Source organism: Boleophthalmus pectinirostris, unplaced genomic scaffold, assembly GCF_026225935.1.
Source record: "Boleophthalmus pectinirostris isolate CB_2022bp ecotype Guang Dong unplaced genomic scaffold, ASM2622593v1 HiC_scaffold_2, whole genome shotgun sequence".
NCBI classification, from domain to species: Eukaryota; Metazoa; Chordata; class Actinopteri; order Gobiiformes; family Gobiidae; genus Boleophthalmus; species Boleophthalmus pectinirostris.
Genome location: NW_026571152.1, coordinates 2,959,753 through 2,976,772, shown reverse-complemented (window position 1 = coordinate 2,976,772; position 17,020 = coordinate 2,959,753). Strand labels below are relative to the sequence as shown.

Here is a 17,020-nt window from a genome sequence, read left to right as displayed (position 1 = left end):
TGTAAATATTATAGGCAGTTATCATTTAATCTAATGTATCTTGTATTTTTTGTTTTAGATTTCATGTCTGAGTTGGGTCTTAAAAAAGATGAACCAGTGCAGGACTCTTTGGACTCTGAGGTACAGTCTTACACTTTACATTCTTGAAATTTGTCAAATGAATTCTTAAGTTGAATGTTTCCTTTTCTCTGTAGTCTGACTTGGATGATGTCAATTTACTCCATGAAAAGAAAGAAAACAAAACCGTAAATCAAGAGGAAGCACCCACAGGCAAAGAAAATGAAGACGAAAGTGAGTCATTTATACATCTCTCTGTCTATACTTGTTTTAGACTAATTCAGCCATTTCAGGCCCCATTTCATGCTGCAGTTTCCTGTGACCTGCAGACAACTTTGTGGAACATTTGAAACATTTGTTACAACAACTTTATTCTATTTTAAGCCTCTGTTTCCTTCTGTATTGTCAGAAGAAGAATTAACTTTACATAACGTTGCATCTCTCTTGTAGACTTTTTTTATATCCCTTCATTTTTAAGAAGGGAGGGGAGCGGGAGGATGGCTTTACTAGACTCTCGGAGGAGTGTAGACAGGCCCAGAGGCAGCCAGGGAGAGGGTACGAGTGCTTGTTCTACCTCATGAATCAAAGGAACAGCATGCTCCCATTATTCTCAGCTTTGTTTGTCCCATTGTCGTCACGAGAACACTATGCATGGCATGCCCGGTGTAATGCGTACAACATATTTACTGTCATGGCAACCATCGTGCAAACATGCATTAGAGCAGAGGGGTCATAGATTTTGCTTGGATAAAATAGGACCGTCTTAAAGGTACACTATGTTACTTATCTGGTGGAGGGTCTGTGTCCTGGTTATGTCAATGGAAATGTTACTGCTTTGACTCCACAACATGGAATTAAACTTAAACATCTCCACTGAGACGAGCTGGGGACGCCACAAGCCCGTGTTGTGTGTGGGGAGGCAAAATACCTCAAATACCTACAGTTGAATAAATGCAAGATTGACAAGTTTAATGCCATACTGTGGATTATTCTTGGCATATCATTAACATGGATTAACATGGATTATGGAGACAACCCGAGGGCAGACTATCCATCAGTTCCATAGTGTGCCAGTATTTGTGATACTGACATAATAATCTTGAACATCTCACTGTGTGTCAGTGAAAGCTGATTTCATTCTACTTTAGACCATACAAGCTTGACCACGCTCTAACCACACTGTCACAGTGCTTATTAACCATGGAACGCACTGCATGTGAATGTTGTTGGCAGCATTTTGGGCCCAGTCATCTGCAAGTGGACGACAGAAAGCAGTGTATATAAATGTATGCAAAAATAATCTTTGTCTTCTCTTGTAGTTAACAGCAGTGAAGTAACTCATGATCAAGACAAAGAGGATCAAGGGGAAAGTTTACCTAAAGAGGCAAGTTATTGTTTCAAATAAAAAAAATGTACAAAAGATTCAAGAAAATCTAAGATTTGCATTATTTTAGACCGAAAAGGCAAAATGGGAACCACTTTTAAACAAACTGGATGGCGTTCCAGACCAAAAGACAGGTTTTTTTTCAGCATCCTTTTTCATTTAGTCTTCCATTTATACATTTATTTTTATACATATTGGCTATCTTTCTTTTTCAGACTTAATGGAAGAACTGGGATTAGGAGACGCAGATGATCTTGCAGGTGAAAATAACACGAAAGTACAATAAATAAACTGCATCTACATTCAGCTAATCAAGGCATTATGGTACCATTTTATTATAACTGCTCCTTATTAGCCTTAAAGAGCCCATATTACGCAATTTTCAAATCTGTATTAATTCCTCATCACAAACATATCTGGATTTGTTTTGCTTCATTCACACATGTTTAACACACAAGCTATAGGCTGACTTCTCACACATCTTCACTAGAATCATTTGGATGATTTCAGCTCTGGAATTACCAATCTCTATTGAACTAAAGGTAAAAGGTTAACTTGAAAACGACCACTATATGACATCACAAGGAGCTTTTGAGATGTAGACAGACTAATAATAAAGAGTTGTAACAAAACACAACTCCGGGTCTGTTTTTGAGGAGGGAACAACATTCTAACAGCTCACAAGAGGCAGCTCTGTGTAATATGGTTCCTTTAATAAAGCAGTAAAAAGATGATGTAGCTTGTTTACTGCTTAATTAATACCCTAATTTAATAATAATAATAATAATAAATTAGTTGTTACTAAGGCTGAATCATTCTTACTTGCTTATTATGAATATTTTCTTATAATGAAGTAATTTTTTTTATGCTTTATAATAGGTACACTTTAATTAACATTGGTAAAGTGTTAACCGTGTTACTATATATAGGTATATAGGACAAAGGTAAAGTTGTAATATTTTTCTGATCTTCAGATGCCTCCGACTGGGACTCGGCCAGCACCACCAGTAAACACACTCTTCCTGGAGGGCGCAGGATGCCTTCTCCTGGTATCGAGGAGTTCCCAGAATCCCCTGAACCTCCAAAGACGGCGGAGGTCCCTAAAGCTGCTCCACCAGTCACTCCTCAGAGAAGCTTCAACTCCAGATCAGCTAGCACGGCCTCTCCAAGCGCCCCCCACCCACTGCCACGGGCCAGGAAGATCACCCCCTCCAAATCTGACAGCCAAGATGGTGAAGTCCAGTTTTTTTTTGTATTTTGAACCAGAAATAAACAAAGATGTACTATTTTGTATTGAAAATGACTGTCGAGTATTGGAATTGAGTTTGAATTATTGTATCACCAAAAAAATTGTAACCCAGTGATATTAAAATTTCCAAGTTTTTTCCATGGTTTGAATTGGCAATCAAAAGCTGCAATTATATGGACTCACCTCTCCGATAACTTTTACAAACAACAAAATATCATCTGTAATCACCCAGTCATCCAGGTTGATCCCATCGCACATGAAGGTTAAATTATGTCAACTGGATGAAGACGCCACTTGGGTGAAATGTGTCCTGTTGACATAATTTAACCTTCTTCTGCCTTGTTTTATTAAGTAACACAAACTAATCCTGATGTTTAGGCCTGCAGCCTTCTGAAAACTTCTAATACTTAAGCTGTTCATTCAGTCTCAATTTAAATCTTCTTTCTTTACTGTAGGCTCTGCGTATGCAGATGGAAAAACTTGAATCACATTCATTCATTCTTATTTGTTTTTTGTTTTTTTGTTTGTCTTCAGAGTCAGACTGGGACTCCGACCGGCAAAGTGACAATCACATGATGGAGACAGTTTATCAGGAGGCCTTAGATCAAGCAGGTGAAATTGCTTCTAATTAAATAAATACAGTTACCAGTAGGTTGAATTTATATAATGTTCTTTAACACTACCTTTTTGAATCAGATTCCCCAGAGCCAAATGCAGCAAGAACTGAGTGTCCTGAAGAGACTGTGGAGCAGGAGGAGGAGGAGCCTGTGGTGAGGGGGAAATATATTTGATTATAATATTGTTCTAGTAACACTATTTTAGGGTACGCTTATTAACATCTAACTACCTGCTAATTAGCATAGTTGTAGATGGTTAATTTGTCACTGTATTTTCTGGACTATAAGTCTCATCAGCCAAAAAATGCGCAATGAAGAAGAAAAAAAAACATATAAGTCACACCGGACTATAAGTCGCACTTTTTGGGGAAATGTATTTGGTAAAATCAGAGACGAGGAATGGACATTTCATCTTGAAAGGCAAGTTCTAGTAATAACAATAGAAGAGAGAACAACAGGCTGAATAGGCGTTAATATGTTAATGTTACATATTAACAGTTATTTAGATCATTATAGCATAAACAACAGAACATAAGTTTACCAAACTCACGATCTCACTCCAAATCACTAAATCCATTGAATTCTTCATCCTCGATGTCACTTCTGCATGACCTCCAGAGACAAACCATAGATCCATGATGTAAACAGAGCGCCGCTTCTTCTTCTGTGTCGCTGTCGTCAGACTCAGCATCAGTTCCAGTTAGAATTATTCCGGCCTTTCTGAATCCCGACAGTTTGGTTTTGATCATCATTGAAGTTCAGGCTTTGTCGATTCATCCACTGACTTCCAGGAAAGTTTAATGGCGCACCGGCTGGTTGCAGTGCTCACAAGTTTCTCGCTCACTCCAAACTTTCTTTCTGCTGCTCGATGACTGTTTTCGGCTACATATTTCACTATTTGCAGTGAGACAGTGGCTATTTCTACAGGAGGCAGGCGCAGTAGAGTTTGAAGTGACAGTGGTACAGGAGTAAAAGTAGTACTAGATACTGACACACAAGCCTAGAGCGCCCTCTCGTGGCTGTTGGTCTGGAAATTTTAATATATAAGTCACACTGGAGTATAAGTCGCAGGACCACCCAAACCATGAAAAAAGGGCGACTTATAGTCCGAAAAATATGGTAATTAGTATTTATTCAACCCTTATTAATGTCTAGTCCCCAGTAACCTTATTCTGCTATTACTTAGACATTTACAAACACTTTCCTATTAATACACTCCTTATTACTGATTATTAGTTTGATACTAGGCCATTTTTGTCCATGAATTAGGATTCTAATAAGCTTTTGGCAATAAGCGTGTTGTTAAGCGCTAATAGCACAAGAAATGTAGTTTTTACTTATTTGCACTTAATACATTTAGCTCATTCTTATGTAATAAAACACTGTATTAGGTGTTAATAGAGTCTAACTAACCATGAATTAAGTCATTAAGGTCTGAATATGCTCCTCATTCTAAAGTGATGTTTTGATCATAACTAAGAAATTATGAATTTAACACAAATTGAAATAAATATGGTCCCTCTTCTAAACTGGTCTCTACTTCATGCTTAATTGTAACATGCATATTAATATTTCATATATGAATAGGTAGTTGTAAATAAAATAAATATGAATAATTACATTGTTTTCAAGTATATTCTTGTCTAGGTCACCTTTACCTCTAACAAATGAATTATAATATGCCTATTTGAATATATTTATTTGTTCTAAATAAGATAAATGTTTTAAATGAAATAAATTATACTTTAATAAAAGCATAATACATGGATTAAGGGTGAAGAAGAGAGCGCTTTAGAATAGGGACCATATTTATTTCAATTTGTGTTAAACTCGTCATTTCTTAGTTACGATCAAAACATCACTTTAGAATGAGGAACATATTCAGAGCTTAATGACTTAACACATGGTTAGTTGGACTCTATTAACACCTAATAGAGAGTGTTTTGTTACATAAGAGTAAGCTAAATTTATTAAGTGCAAATAAGTAAAAACTACATGTCTTTTGCTACTAGTTCTTAACAACACACTTATTACCAAATCAACAACAACACGCTTATTACCGAATCCTAATTCATGGACAAAAATGGCCTAGTATCATATTAATAAGCAGTAACAAGGAGTGTATTAATAGACATTTATAAACACTTTCCTAACTAATAGCAGAATAAGCTTATGGGAATTAGACATTAATAAGGGCTGAATAAATACCAATTAATTAATATTTGTAGTACATATTCATAATTATTAATTATTGTAATATTTTACTGACATACATACGTTCATTTCTGGGCATTGCATCTTGCACGGTTAAGTATTTTAAACTCAACCTCTTTGCCCTTAGTCCACCCTACTAATGTGACATCTTTGCTAAGGAATCTAACTTTAAACAATAGGCAGACTTTTTTGTCCAAATCTGAATTAAATTAACTTAACTGAAATAACTGCACTGGTGTTAACATACATTAACATGCATGCCTGTTACGTTTTCATTTACCCTCAGCTTGTGCATATTTTTGTCTGTTTTTGTTCGCCCCATCCCCACCAAGGAAAGAGACGCTGGTGCAGTAGCTGTAGGAGAGCTAGATGTAGACCCCCCGCACCCCTCCTCCGCCCAGCCCGGCTTCGACAGCGACGACAATTATACTTTGAGTGACCAAGATTATTACGAAGACCGCGAAGAAACTACTGACTCCGCACCTTGGGAAAAGCGCTATGAAAAACTCTGGGTAGATGTTGAAAAAAGAGAAGTTAAAACCACATATAAAAGTGTCACGGCAGAATTAAAGGCAAGATTTGGAGAGCTTTTTAAATCTAGACGTAGTGGAACAGACGATGACGAGGAGGAAGAAGAAGAAGAAGAAGAAGAAAAGGAGAAGTATGAACCAGCACCAGAGACATCCAGTGACGAAGATGAGGGAGATGTTGTAGTTAGGCCCATAGCAAGAGCACGACAAACTAGTCGACTTTTAACTATACCAGAGCAAAGAGAGTCAGGCTTAGAGGACTCAGAATCGGCTGATAACTCAGTGTGTGAACAAGTCTCGAACAACTCCAGGTATGAGCAAGGTGACCCAGAAGAGGATGATGAGAAAGGGGAGGCCAGTTCACCATCGCCGCGACCTAGAAAAATCACAACTGCTAGTGAAGGTAGCAGCTTTGCACAACTAGTCCCCCAGGATTTCACAGAAGAGAATCAGGCCAGGACAGCTTCACCATCTCCTACAGAAGATGGTGCTGTTTCTCCAGAAGATTATAGGCCTTCATCACCACCACTATTACAAGACAATGCCCCAAAAGCAGATTTAAATGTGAACGACGAAGCTGAAATATAAAACGAGATGAAGAGTTTGAAGATGTGTCCAAACAAAGCAGTAGTAGTAGTAGTTGTAATAGCAGAATCACGGAGAACAGAGTAGTTTCTCCACCCCATTTAGAAGCAACAGTTGCAACTACTTCTGTTGCAAATGAACAAGAGGAATATCAGACTTCATTAACAAGCTTAAAAGAAGCTATTAAACTGGATCACTCACCTGACATGGACACTTTTAGCCAAGATGAAGATGTTAGTTCAGAAGGTGCAGAATCCTCAAAGAACAACTTACCACCTCCTCTTGAAGTTACTGACAATAGTGATTTTATAAAAGCCGCTAAACTAGACTTAAATTTGGACAAACCACCTACACTTGATGATCTAGAAACATCTGAGAAAAAAGAAAAAGAGCTTGAGATGTTATCCAATGAAAATCCGTTAAAAATGTCACCGCCTTCAATAGAAGCTTCAAATGCGACTTTGACAACTGAACCTGACTTGGAACTGGAGCCCAACTTGTTAAAAGACTGTTTGAAATCATTTGATGAAGCTGATGACACTAATGTGAATTTGGAGGAAGAAAACTCGGACTTTGTCGAGCCCCAAGCCCCTCTCACCCAGAGCCGAGGGTCTGTGTCCCGGACAGCGGTGTCTGACGAAGAGCTGGAGGAGGACATGGAGAGGTTTAAACAGGAGGTAGGGATGCTCAAGGTTGTCTTCAGGGATTTGGAGAGAGAAAAGGCCCAACTTCAAAAAGAGGTAGAGGATGGTCCGACAACTTCTCGTGTAGTCCTTCTTTATAGAGTTCCCTTTCTGTCACTTTACTAGAGTTAGCAAGTCCGTCTCTTGAGATGTTTGTTGTGCTGTTTTGTGTGCTTTGACCATAGGGCTGCTCCATATTGTATAGCTCATGATATACAATGTATATCTTGATATACCGTTGTTTGGTTTGCGGCCAAAATTAAAATAGAATTAGGTTATAATGAACATTGCATCTGATTTTCATGTAGTGTAATGCATTTAATTGCTATTGTTAATGCTTTTTCAAGCTGTTGTGTTGGAAATGGGTTTCATAAGCTCCAGCTCTGTGAAGCATGAAATAATGAATGTATTTTAGTATTATGTATGTATTTAAAGTAAGTTAGCACCATTATCTTTTCAGCTGTGATAGGATTTTTGTTGCATGAAGTGTAGCATTTTGCATGTAACTTTGTGTGAACACTTCAGCCTTCTTTTTTTTTTTTTTATAAAAGAAGTGCCTTGGCTTTAGTTATTCTCATTAATTCTTTGTGTTATTTCATTGGTTTGTTGTGTTTTAATTCTAAGATGTGCGTTTAAAGAAATTTATTGTTCTTGTTGGAGCTGTAGTTGACATTGAAAAAGGCTTTTTTTTCTTTTTTAAACAGCCTAACTACCCTGTGTAAATGACTAATACAGCTATAGATGTTGCAGTGCACATATCTTGCTTCTGTTTAATTAACTCAAAATACTTCACCCCATGAAGTAACCGCTGGAAGGTGTTAGGTCTCCATCGGCACGAGCCATACTAAATTATGAATGACAAAGTGTACAACTACATGCTCCAAAACGCATCTTAAGAAGCCGGCCTGGGCTTTTCCATGTGGAGATTAATTTCTTCATCGGGATCATGAAACACCTGCTCTTCTTATTGCAGGCACGCAAAAACATCACCATAGAGACGGCAGCGGAGGAGCAGCGTCTGTCCACATCCCAAGAGCAAAGTCCCACTCAAAATGTGGGATCTGGGAAACCTGAGCCTGGAAGAGGATTCAGGGAAGAGTTGACAGAGCAGACACCTCCACAAGAACACAAGCCTGTGGCCAGTAAACGGTAGGCATTTGACTTTGGCTTTATTTTGTTCACTTTCAACTTTTCTGCCTGCAACTTGCTCTGTAACACATTTCCTCAATGGGATTATAGTCAGCTCTTTACTGCTGTTTATTCAGAACCAAATGTATTTTTTCTCTGATATAAGCAGTACAGATAGATCTCCTGTTATTGTTTAGCTCATCATCAGTTCCAAAGAGCTATTGTCTACGGGCCCAACAACAGTATGTATTGATCTGATGGAGGTTAGAACCATCAACTTTTGGGTTGGGTGAGCATTAACCACAGAGGCAACATTTTAAACTCCCATCAACTAATGACTCGGGGCCCCTCTTCAGACCATATGACTCTTTTTGCTGTTACATGTTAAGTAAAGTCACTTACCATCAGGTTTATTCTTCCTCTTAGCACCAACGGAGCCCCAGCCCAGTCCTTCTGTCCCCAGATGCACCGCAGCAGGAGACAGCACCCTCAGGACGCTCAGGAGCCCAGAGCACAGGGCTTTAGACATGTTAATGGAAACCCTCTCTCTGTGTTTGACGATAGCTCTTTAAGTGACGTGTCCGAGGATGAAGGAAGGTATAAATGCAGTATACGCCGCTCCTTACCTCTACTGCTACTAACCCTTAAATGTTATGATTCAAAACATTATAGTATGGCATGAAATTTCTTTTTTTTAAATTTTGAATCAGAACTAAATTAATTACATCCAATGGGAGGCTACAGGGGTGCACATTTCTCTTCTGTCCAGCATGTTAGTTGCTGCATGGTTCATACTAAACTTTGGTAAGACTTTAAAAGGATCACACACGGTTAAGCACTAGTTAAACTTTTAAACTATAAAAGCTTTGCTATATATGGGTATAAAATTATGAACACTGTGTGATGCCTTTGTGAAATGTAAATATATCGAATAAATAATCTCTGTTGAATCAGGTCTTGCTTATAGTTACAGTGCATTTTATTTTTAGACTTCAAGAGCTTAATTGTGTGTGATAATTATAAAGTGCTACCTAGAATTTTCCAAACTAAATATACTGCATTATACCAATATGACACTTCAAACTTACCTGGTTTAAAATTATTTACGGTCTATAACTGCATTTTCTGTTTTTTCTCTTCCATTTAAACCAGAATGCCAAAACAAGTTCAGAAAAATGAGGTAAAACATTATTATTGCTTTCGATGTATTTAGAATACAGTTTTGATGTTATCTGTGTGGTGTTTTCAGCATTCTGAGGAGGTGGAGATGGCGGAGGACTTTGATGATCTGACTCAGTCCTCGGACACGGCCACGGACGACCTGGACTCTCCGTCAGCAGGATACAGACACGCCGCTCTGCTGGTGGACAAGCTCGACTCCACCTCTCTGGGTAACACATTTGTCCTTAAACATTTAAAGCAGCACAACCCTAATTTTACTCATACATAAAACACTGTTGCCACTTCATATCTTACCGTGACACTTCACTTTATACCTGACCACCAAGTAAGAATGACGACATTGATTTTGACAGTGAACTTAACCACTACACTCATGCTTTTACCTGCATTCATATTTGTTAACTTGTATTTTTAGCGTACCTTGAATTTTTCTGAATTTACAGTCCTTGCTCTTTGTAGTTTAGCAGTTTAGCATATTATTTAGCTTCATTTAGTTAAGTTTTAGTGTGTTTTTAGTGATTAGTTTGATAAATATAGTGTTGAATTGTCCTCTTTAAAGTAAGTAAGACATTTAATGATTATGACTCCATCTTAAAAGAGCAATATTACTATGGAGAAAAAGAAGGTTTTGGATTGCCCAACAAAAAATGTTAAATACAACCATATACAACCTGTTTGTATGTTTTATCTTGTAGACTCCAGAAACATGGTGAAGCTACAGAACATTTTCCACGAGTACGAGCGCACCATTCAGAAGCTGAAGAGCCGCCACAGTTACCTGTCCGACAAAGTGAACCAGCTGGAGATGGAGAGAGTGGACATGAAAAACTCACTGGAGGAAATCAAAGAAGTCAAGTCCACCCTGGAGCGCAACCAGCTCGAACTACAGACCGAAGTCACTAACCTCAAGTAAGACATGCCTACTACAGTTAAACCATTATTTGGAGGATAACTGTTTAGTTTGTTTGCTAAAAACAAACAATAACCCACCAGTCAGCACAATTAGTTGATTGTTTTTCGTGATAAAACGTCTTTGTATGTCTGTAGTCTGGATAACAGTTAACATTGATCAGAATTGTTAATTTTGTCCATTATTTCTATAGTTCATAGAAATCTTTATTATGTTTAGTCATTGCATCCCAAAATATAACCCATTTTCATAATATTGGTTAATTTTACAGTTTCATTTATTTTGTATTATGTAGTATTGAAACATGACTGCTGTAAATTCCCTGTGTAACTGCTAGGTCAGTAATGGTTTAGTTAGTTCAGGTGTTCCTAGGGGTCCTTGGCAGCAACATGATAACTCTTTTACTGGTACCATGATAACACTGTTACTTCTGGCCTTACTGCTGTAGCTTCAGATCATTACTTTAACCTTTAACCTATCTAAGTCTGTGTCTATGAGAGAGGTGGGTTTGTAAATATTCATTTACTTGTTTCTTCAATTGTTATTTAATATTTTGATGCTAATTAACTTGATTAACGTGATACATTTACATATTTTGTGTGATTGCTGATGTAAACTCAGTAAACAGTTATTCATAGGCTGATTTATGTGTGTGTAATTTCTGTTAGTATTATGATTTAAATGTGCGTAGAGATAACCTGATGAAATGATAGACAAATGAAAAGATACAAGAAAGGGCATTAAAGCTCCACAAATACATACAGTTGTTTTAATTTACTCTCTGACCGGAGTATTGTTTAGATGAAGTGTTCGAGTACACAATCTACTGTCCTAAATATTTACAATAATGACAATAGTCTAGTTCACAGGTGTCAAACATAAGGCCCGGGGGCCAGATCCAGCCCTCCGAGACCTTTAATGTGGCCCTTGGGTGATTTTCTACAAAAATATTTTAATTATATTTTCTTTTAAAATATTGGTAATTTTCTGCGGTGCTTAACATCACAACGTCTCCAGTGTCTCTGTACGTGGCCCCTCCCACCAGAGCAGCACAAATGAAGACTTGTCTCTTTCCAAAAGCTCTTAAAGGACGATCGTTTTGACTGTTGACCGTGACACCCTCATCAGAAAAATGTCCAACATGACAAAACCGAGTGCAGGATTTTCCACGAAAAACTGACTTATTCCTGTTTGCATACAAGTTAATGTTAAAACATTGTGTTGAAATTGACTTTTTCTTAAAGTTTCAGGTTGTTCATAATATTATAATATTATAATAAGAAAGAGTTCATCAATTAAAAAAGATTTCTGTAATAGATTTGTGTTTCTCTGCACAAATATTTGAACTTATTGTTATTTTTGGGGTTTATATGACATGAGTTTTCTGATCCGGCCCCTTTGGGATCAAAGTAGGTTGGATACTGCCCCGGACCAAAATGAGTTTGACACCCCAGGTCTAGTTGGTTGAGACACTGAGACACAAGGCACTGTTTGATTTTTGATTTTTGATTTTTTGATATCAGTATGTTAACCCACTTTCTGGTACCGATACACTTTAACTTCTGTGAATGAATGTGTTGTGACTGGTGGTGGGCAGACAGGGTTTCAGTGGTGACGCGATACCACAGAGTGCTGCTGTAAATGAAACTATACTAGTGTTCTTGTACACTTGTAAAGTCAGTTTCTATAAATTGATTCCATTGTCATTTTGATTGCAGATTTCAGCTGAAGCAAGAGCAGGAGAACCGCCGTAATGCCACAATGATGTACAACACCACTAAAGACAAGCTCAAGAGGACAGAAGAGCAGCAACAACTGGAGGTCCAAGAAAAACAAAAGGTGGAACTCACTCTGAGAAACCTGGAGCTGGAAATGAGGACTCTGGTCAACAACATGAAGCAGGCAAGTCATATTAGTATATTGGGCGTGTTCTGAATGTAGGTCTGTAGTGTAATGTTCAGAAGTTACCAACGCACAGACTAGTAAACACAGCCAAAACTGTTTTAAGCCTGTCTGAAAACTCACAAAAGTTTCAGTAGCCTGTGATCAACTGAAAAACTGTTGGCTAATACTAACTGGATTACAGCTGTGACTTTATTTGAGAGGGACTTAACAGTGCAAATCAACACACCTGTTCTAGTTCCAACTAAGACAATTCTTTATGGTCAGATTGTGTTCAAACGAAGCTCAGAATAAAGTCTAACAAAGACAGAGCAGTGCTTACAATCGGTATCACATTCCAGGAAGTGTTGATGAATTCAGGTGCAATGTATAAAGTTTTATTATAATTACAACCTAAAGCAGCTTAAAGCAGCTCTGCTTGTACAAGTGTCTCCATGGCCGAGCACCAAAGTCCATCTGTGACATGTTAGTGTCATATGAACCATCTCACACTCTGAGGAGCTCAGGGACCTGCCTCCTGCTGGTGCCCAGAGTCACGACTAAACAAGGAGAGTCAGAGTTTCAGGTTCATGCAGCTAAAACCTGGAACAGTCTGAACATGTGAGACAGACTCTTCTGTGACGCTGTTTAAATCCAGACTCAAAACATTTCTGTTTAACTGTGCATATAACTCAAAGGTTTTCATTCCACACTCTTCTCTCCAATTTACAATCTTTTTAAATTTTAATCTTCATGATTATTTATGTTTTAATTTGTTTTTATTATGATTTTAATGTATTTCTTATTCTGTAAAGCACTTTGAATTACTTTGTGTACGAATTGTGCTATACAAATAAACTTGCCTTGCCTTGCCTTACAACCTAATTAGTTATAATAAAGTGTTGCCGTGTAGTTTGACTTGGTTTAATGGTGGATAATATGTGCTTCTGTAGCTCGAGGAGGACCACAGTGAGACTCAGAGGCTGCTGGCTCAAGAGCGCAGTGCACGGGCTCTTCAGGAAAACCTCCTCAATGGACATTTGCGAAAACAACAGGAGATCGAGGCGGAGAACAAACGGAATATTAGCAAAAGCAATGAGGTACTAACTCTTTAAAAATAAATCTATAAGAATTCTGCGAGATTAAGAGCAATCAGATCAGTTGCAATTTGAATGGATGCAGCTGACAACTGACAACACCTTCGCTTTGTAAATTAAATACTGTAGTAATTTTCTGGATGCTTTTAAAATGTGAAATCACAAATCTTATCTTTTATCAGAAAAATCATAACAATAAGCAATAACAAGTAACAAAATCCAAATATAAAACTTGAGTAAAATGTATTTTGGTCCAGGCTTTGTCTCAGCTCACAGAGGCCAGTGACCGGGAGAGAGAGCTCCTACAGCAGACGTCCTCACTCCAGGAGCAGATCAGCATCCTGAGAGCAGACCTAGAGCGCTCTCAGGCCAACAGCAGCCTGAAGGAGAGCCATCTTCTGGAGGAGAATGAGACCCTCAAAGAGCAGCTAGAAGATTCCCGCAGAGAGGTGAAAGCAAACAGTGAAGCCCTCACCCAAACAGTGTTCAACTGTAATAACCAGCTCACAACACTGAAGTCTGAACTGGCCATCACGACAAACCGCTTTGAAAATGAGAAGCAGGCTCGAGAAACATTGGAGAAGGAGGTGGAATCAACTCGTACTCGTCTGACTGGGGCCGTGCAGGAGGCCGAGCGGTGCATGGCAGCCACCGCAGACACTGAAAAGGCTCTGCTCAGAGAGAAGGAGGAGAGCCAGAGGCTGAAGGACAGACTCACAGGTCAGTACTGACAGTCTGTACTATTTCATTTGTTTAGGTCTTTATTTAGATTAATCTGAAAAATCCTGTTTCTAGCGGAGGGTGCCAGTCACCGTGAGGCCGTGAGCACTCTAACTCAGAAGCTGTCCAAAGCAGAGGCCCAGGCCAACAGTCTGGAGAACGAGGTGCACAGAGTCACGCTGCAGCTCACAGAGAAGGGGCTGCTGCTGGACGTTCTGCAGAAGGAGAAGGACGCTCTGGGGGCAAAGGTCAAAGATCTGGACAAGGCTCTTCAGACTCAGAAAGAATTAGCCACAAAAACAGGAGCACGCCATGAGGCGACACAGGAGCGTCTGGCCCAAGCCCAGAGTGAAGGCATGTTACTACGACAACAGCTGGAGGAGGCTAATAACAAAGGAGACGCCAAAGAGAAGGCTGTGACCCACGCACAGGAGCGCTTCAGTGACATGTTGTCCAAGCTGCGCTCTGACTGTGAGGAGAGGGTCCAGCTGGTGGAGGAGAGGAACAAGGAGCTGGCCAGTAAGGCTGCAGACCTCAGAGACCAGGTCTACAAGCTAGAGGAGGAGAAGAACGACAGAGAGGTCATCTGTACTACTTTCTCAGAAAGACAAGTCTATAAATTCTCTCATTTGTCAAGAGGGTAAATATTTAATTTGTGACAACATTTTCCCACAGACAAATCTGCGGCAGCTGCAGCAGGAGCTGGCTGACTCTCTGAAGAAACTATCCATGAGCGAAGCCTCTCTGGAGGTCAACACTCGTTACCGTAACGACCTGGAGGAGGAGAAGGCCCGGATCCTCAGAGACTCAGACAGACTCAGAGAAAAGGTACCAGGAGGAGGCTATTATACAGTACATAGTAAATGACTTGTGATTCATGGACTGTGTCTGCTGCAGCTGGCTGAGAGTGAGGACCAGTACGTGCAGGCTGAAAAGCGCTACAACTCTCTGAAGAGCAACTTTGATGATGCGGAGAAGGAACTCGCTATAACAGCTCAGAGACTCCAGGAGGCGCTGTCTGCTTCAGCTGCTTCTGCTGCCACCATCAAACAACTGGAGGAGGCTGTTCAGAGGTACAACAGCAGCCTTTGGTTATGATCCATCTGTGAAGGTAAGCGGGTGAACATTATTTTGATCTTGTACTTCTTCAGGTTGGAGATTGAAAATGCAAAGCTGGAGGCAGCGGCAAAACAACAGTCAAATAAAATTGAAGCTCTACAAAAAGGGGCTCAGGAGGCGGCCTTGGTGAGAGCTGAGTACTTTGTAATAAATGCATGTAATTGCTCAGAGAGGATAATAAGATACAAGAATCTGTTTTAAAATGAGTCCATGTTGGATGTTAAGGCATCTGGTCTTTTTCTAGCTGTCTGACTGGTCTCCTGAGGATGGGGTTGGTATTGTAAAGTAGGATTAGCTTTGTGTGGACTTGCCCTCTTCCTTGCATTTTATTAAAAAAAAAAAAAAATGTGTCTAAAAATCAAATGCTTCCTGGGCCTCTGGGTTCTCTGTGTCTCTGTCTAAAGCTGAAGTAGAAAAAAACAGGTGGATGTAGGGTGTTTTCTCTCTTGTCCAGTCACACTTTTCTTCCTGGTTTTTGAGACACTGTTCTTTATGAGTCAAAGATGCTCGGTGCATGCTGCGATACAATAATAAAATGGATGAGGACCAATCGTGCCCTTTCCATATTCCTGTAGGTCAGGGGTCATTTGGAGGAGTTGGTCACAAACCTCCAAAGCAGTAAGATGTCTTTGGAAGACCAACTCAGTAGAGAGGTTTGTGTGTTTTTTCTTCACTTTCTTTAAATGTCTCTTTTTACACCAGCTTTTCTAGTGTTTTGTGTTGTTTCATAATTTCCCTTTTCACTTTTAAATGTTGGTATTCCATTTGATTTTTAAGCACGATGTGTAATTTCATTCAAGACTTTAAGTTGTATTTGAGAACTGTAATGATTAGATTTGTAATGAGTATGTTTTCTGTAGGTGCAGAGGCAGAGCATGTTGTCACACACAGCCCAGGACTCCCAGGCCTTATGGGAGCAGGAAGTGAAGAGTCGCTCCAAGCTGGGCCTTCGGTTGTCAGAGCTGGAGAAGGAAAAAGGAGAGCTCACCTCACAGGTAAGGAGACAGAAAAAAAATTGGGTCAATTGTTGAAACCTTCTAATGTTTTGTCTTTATTTTGTATTTTGTTGTCACATTCTGATCAATTATATGGATAACAGAAGTCAGAGAACATGTAGTAACTTCCAGCTGTGTCCCCACAATCTATGTACTCATCAATTTCATAGTGTAGGAATTTTGGCTTTATGCATGAATAACCACACTACCCTTTTTAATTAATTATATGTATATTTGTCAACTCCTATAAACTTGTTCCAGATTGAAATAGAGAAGAAAAAAGTAAAGAAAATTTCAGAGCAGAAAAAAGCAGCGGATGCTCGTCTTGACCAAGAGATCAGCAGGAACTCAGATCTGCAGAAAGAAATGTACAGGTGAGCCGACCCCTGACTGACTGTGACACTGGAGTGGAATATTCTCTTGTCACCACTAAATGTTATAGATGTATTTTATTACTATTAGATGTATTTTAGTACTTCTGTGTATTCTATTAAACTATCTGTGTATGCGTAGGCTGCGTACATTATTGAAAACAGCCAAGAAGAAAATGCGTGACCAGGACATGGGAGCAGAGTTTAATTCTCCCATGAACAGTCTGAGGATGGAGATGAGCCGACTCAACCAGGACCCTCGGAAGGTTTGTACTTGTTTGTCTGTTTTTTCAACTGT

The 17,020-nt window shown here is 39.2% G+C and overlaps 2 protein-coding genes across 2 annotated transcripts in view; both read left to right on the top strand.

Annotated features, from left to right (window-relative positions):
* Positions 1-17,020, top strand: part of si:ch211-272n13.3 (ankyrin repeat domain-containing protein 26) — a 33,477-nt gene that overhangs the window by 7,663 nt on the left and 8,794 nt on the right. Inside the window, 24 exon segments of the mRNA XM_055155354.1 lie at positions 59-120; positions 195-291; positions 1,377-1,441; positions 1,512-1,575; positions 1,657-1,701; positions 2,416-2,673; positions 3,225-3,302; positions 3,387-3,460; positions 8,293-8,468; positions 8,874-9,044; positions 9,600-9,627; positions 9,697-9,838; positions 10,325-10,538; positions 12,258-12,441; positions 13,374-13,520; positions 13,775-14,237; positions 14,313-14,818; positions 14,913-15,065; positions 15,135-15,310; positions 15,389-15,482; positions 15,601-15,627; positions 16,217-16,351; positions 16,613-16,725; positions 16,865-16,988. Coding sequence (XP_055011329.1) covers positions 59-120; positions 195-291; positions 1,377-1,441; positions 1,512-1,575; positions 1,657-1,701; positions 2,416-2,673; positions 3,225-3,302; positions 3,387-3,460; positions 8,293-8,468; positions 8,874-9,044; positions 9,600-9,627; positions 9,697-9,838; positions 10,325-10,538; positions 12,258-12,441; positions 13,374-13,520; positions 13,775-14,237; positions 14,313-14,818; positions 14,913-15,065; positions 15,135-15,310; positions 15,389-15,482; positions 15,601-15,627; positions 16,217-16,351; positions 16,613-16,725; positions 16,865-16,988 — 3,596 coding nt within the window.
* On the top strand, positions 5,716-6,843 carry LOC129409402 (uncharacterized). Its single transcript, XM_055155355.1, has one exon. It carries the CDS (start codon positions 5,779-5,781, stop codon positions 6,637-6,639), a length of 861 nt encoding a protein of 286 aa, XP_055011330.1. The 5' UTR covers positions 5,716-5,778; the 3' UTR covers positions 6,640-6,843.

Excerpts from the sequence above, each read along its gene's own strand:
- LOC129409402 (XM_055155355.1), top strand. The coding sequence starts at position 5,779 with ATGCCTGTTACGTTTTCATTTACCCTCAGCTTGTGCATATTTTTGTCT.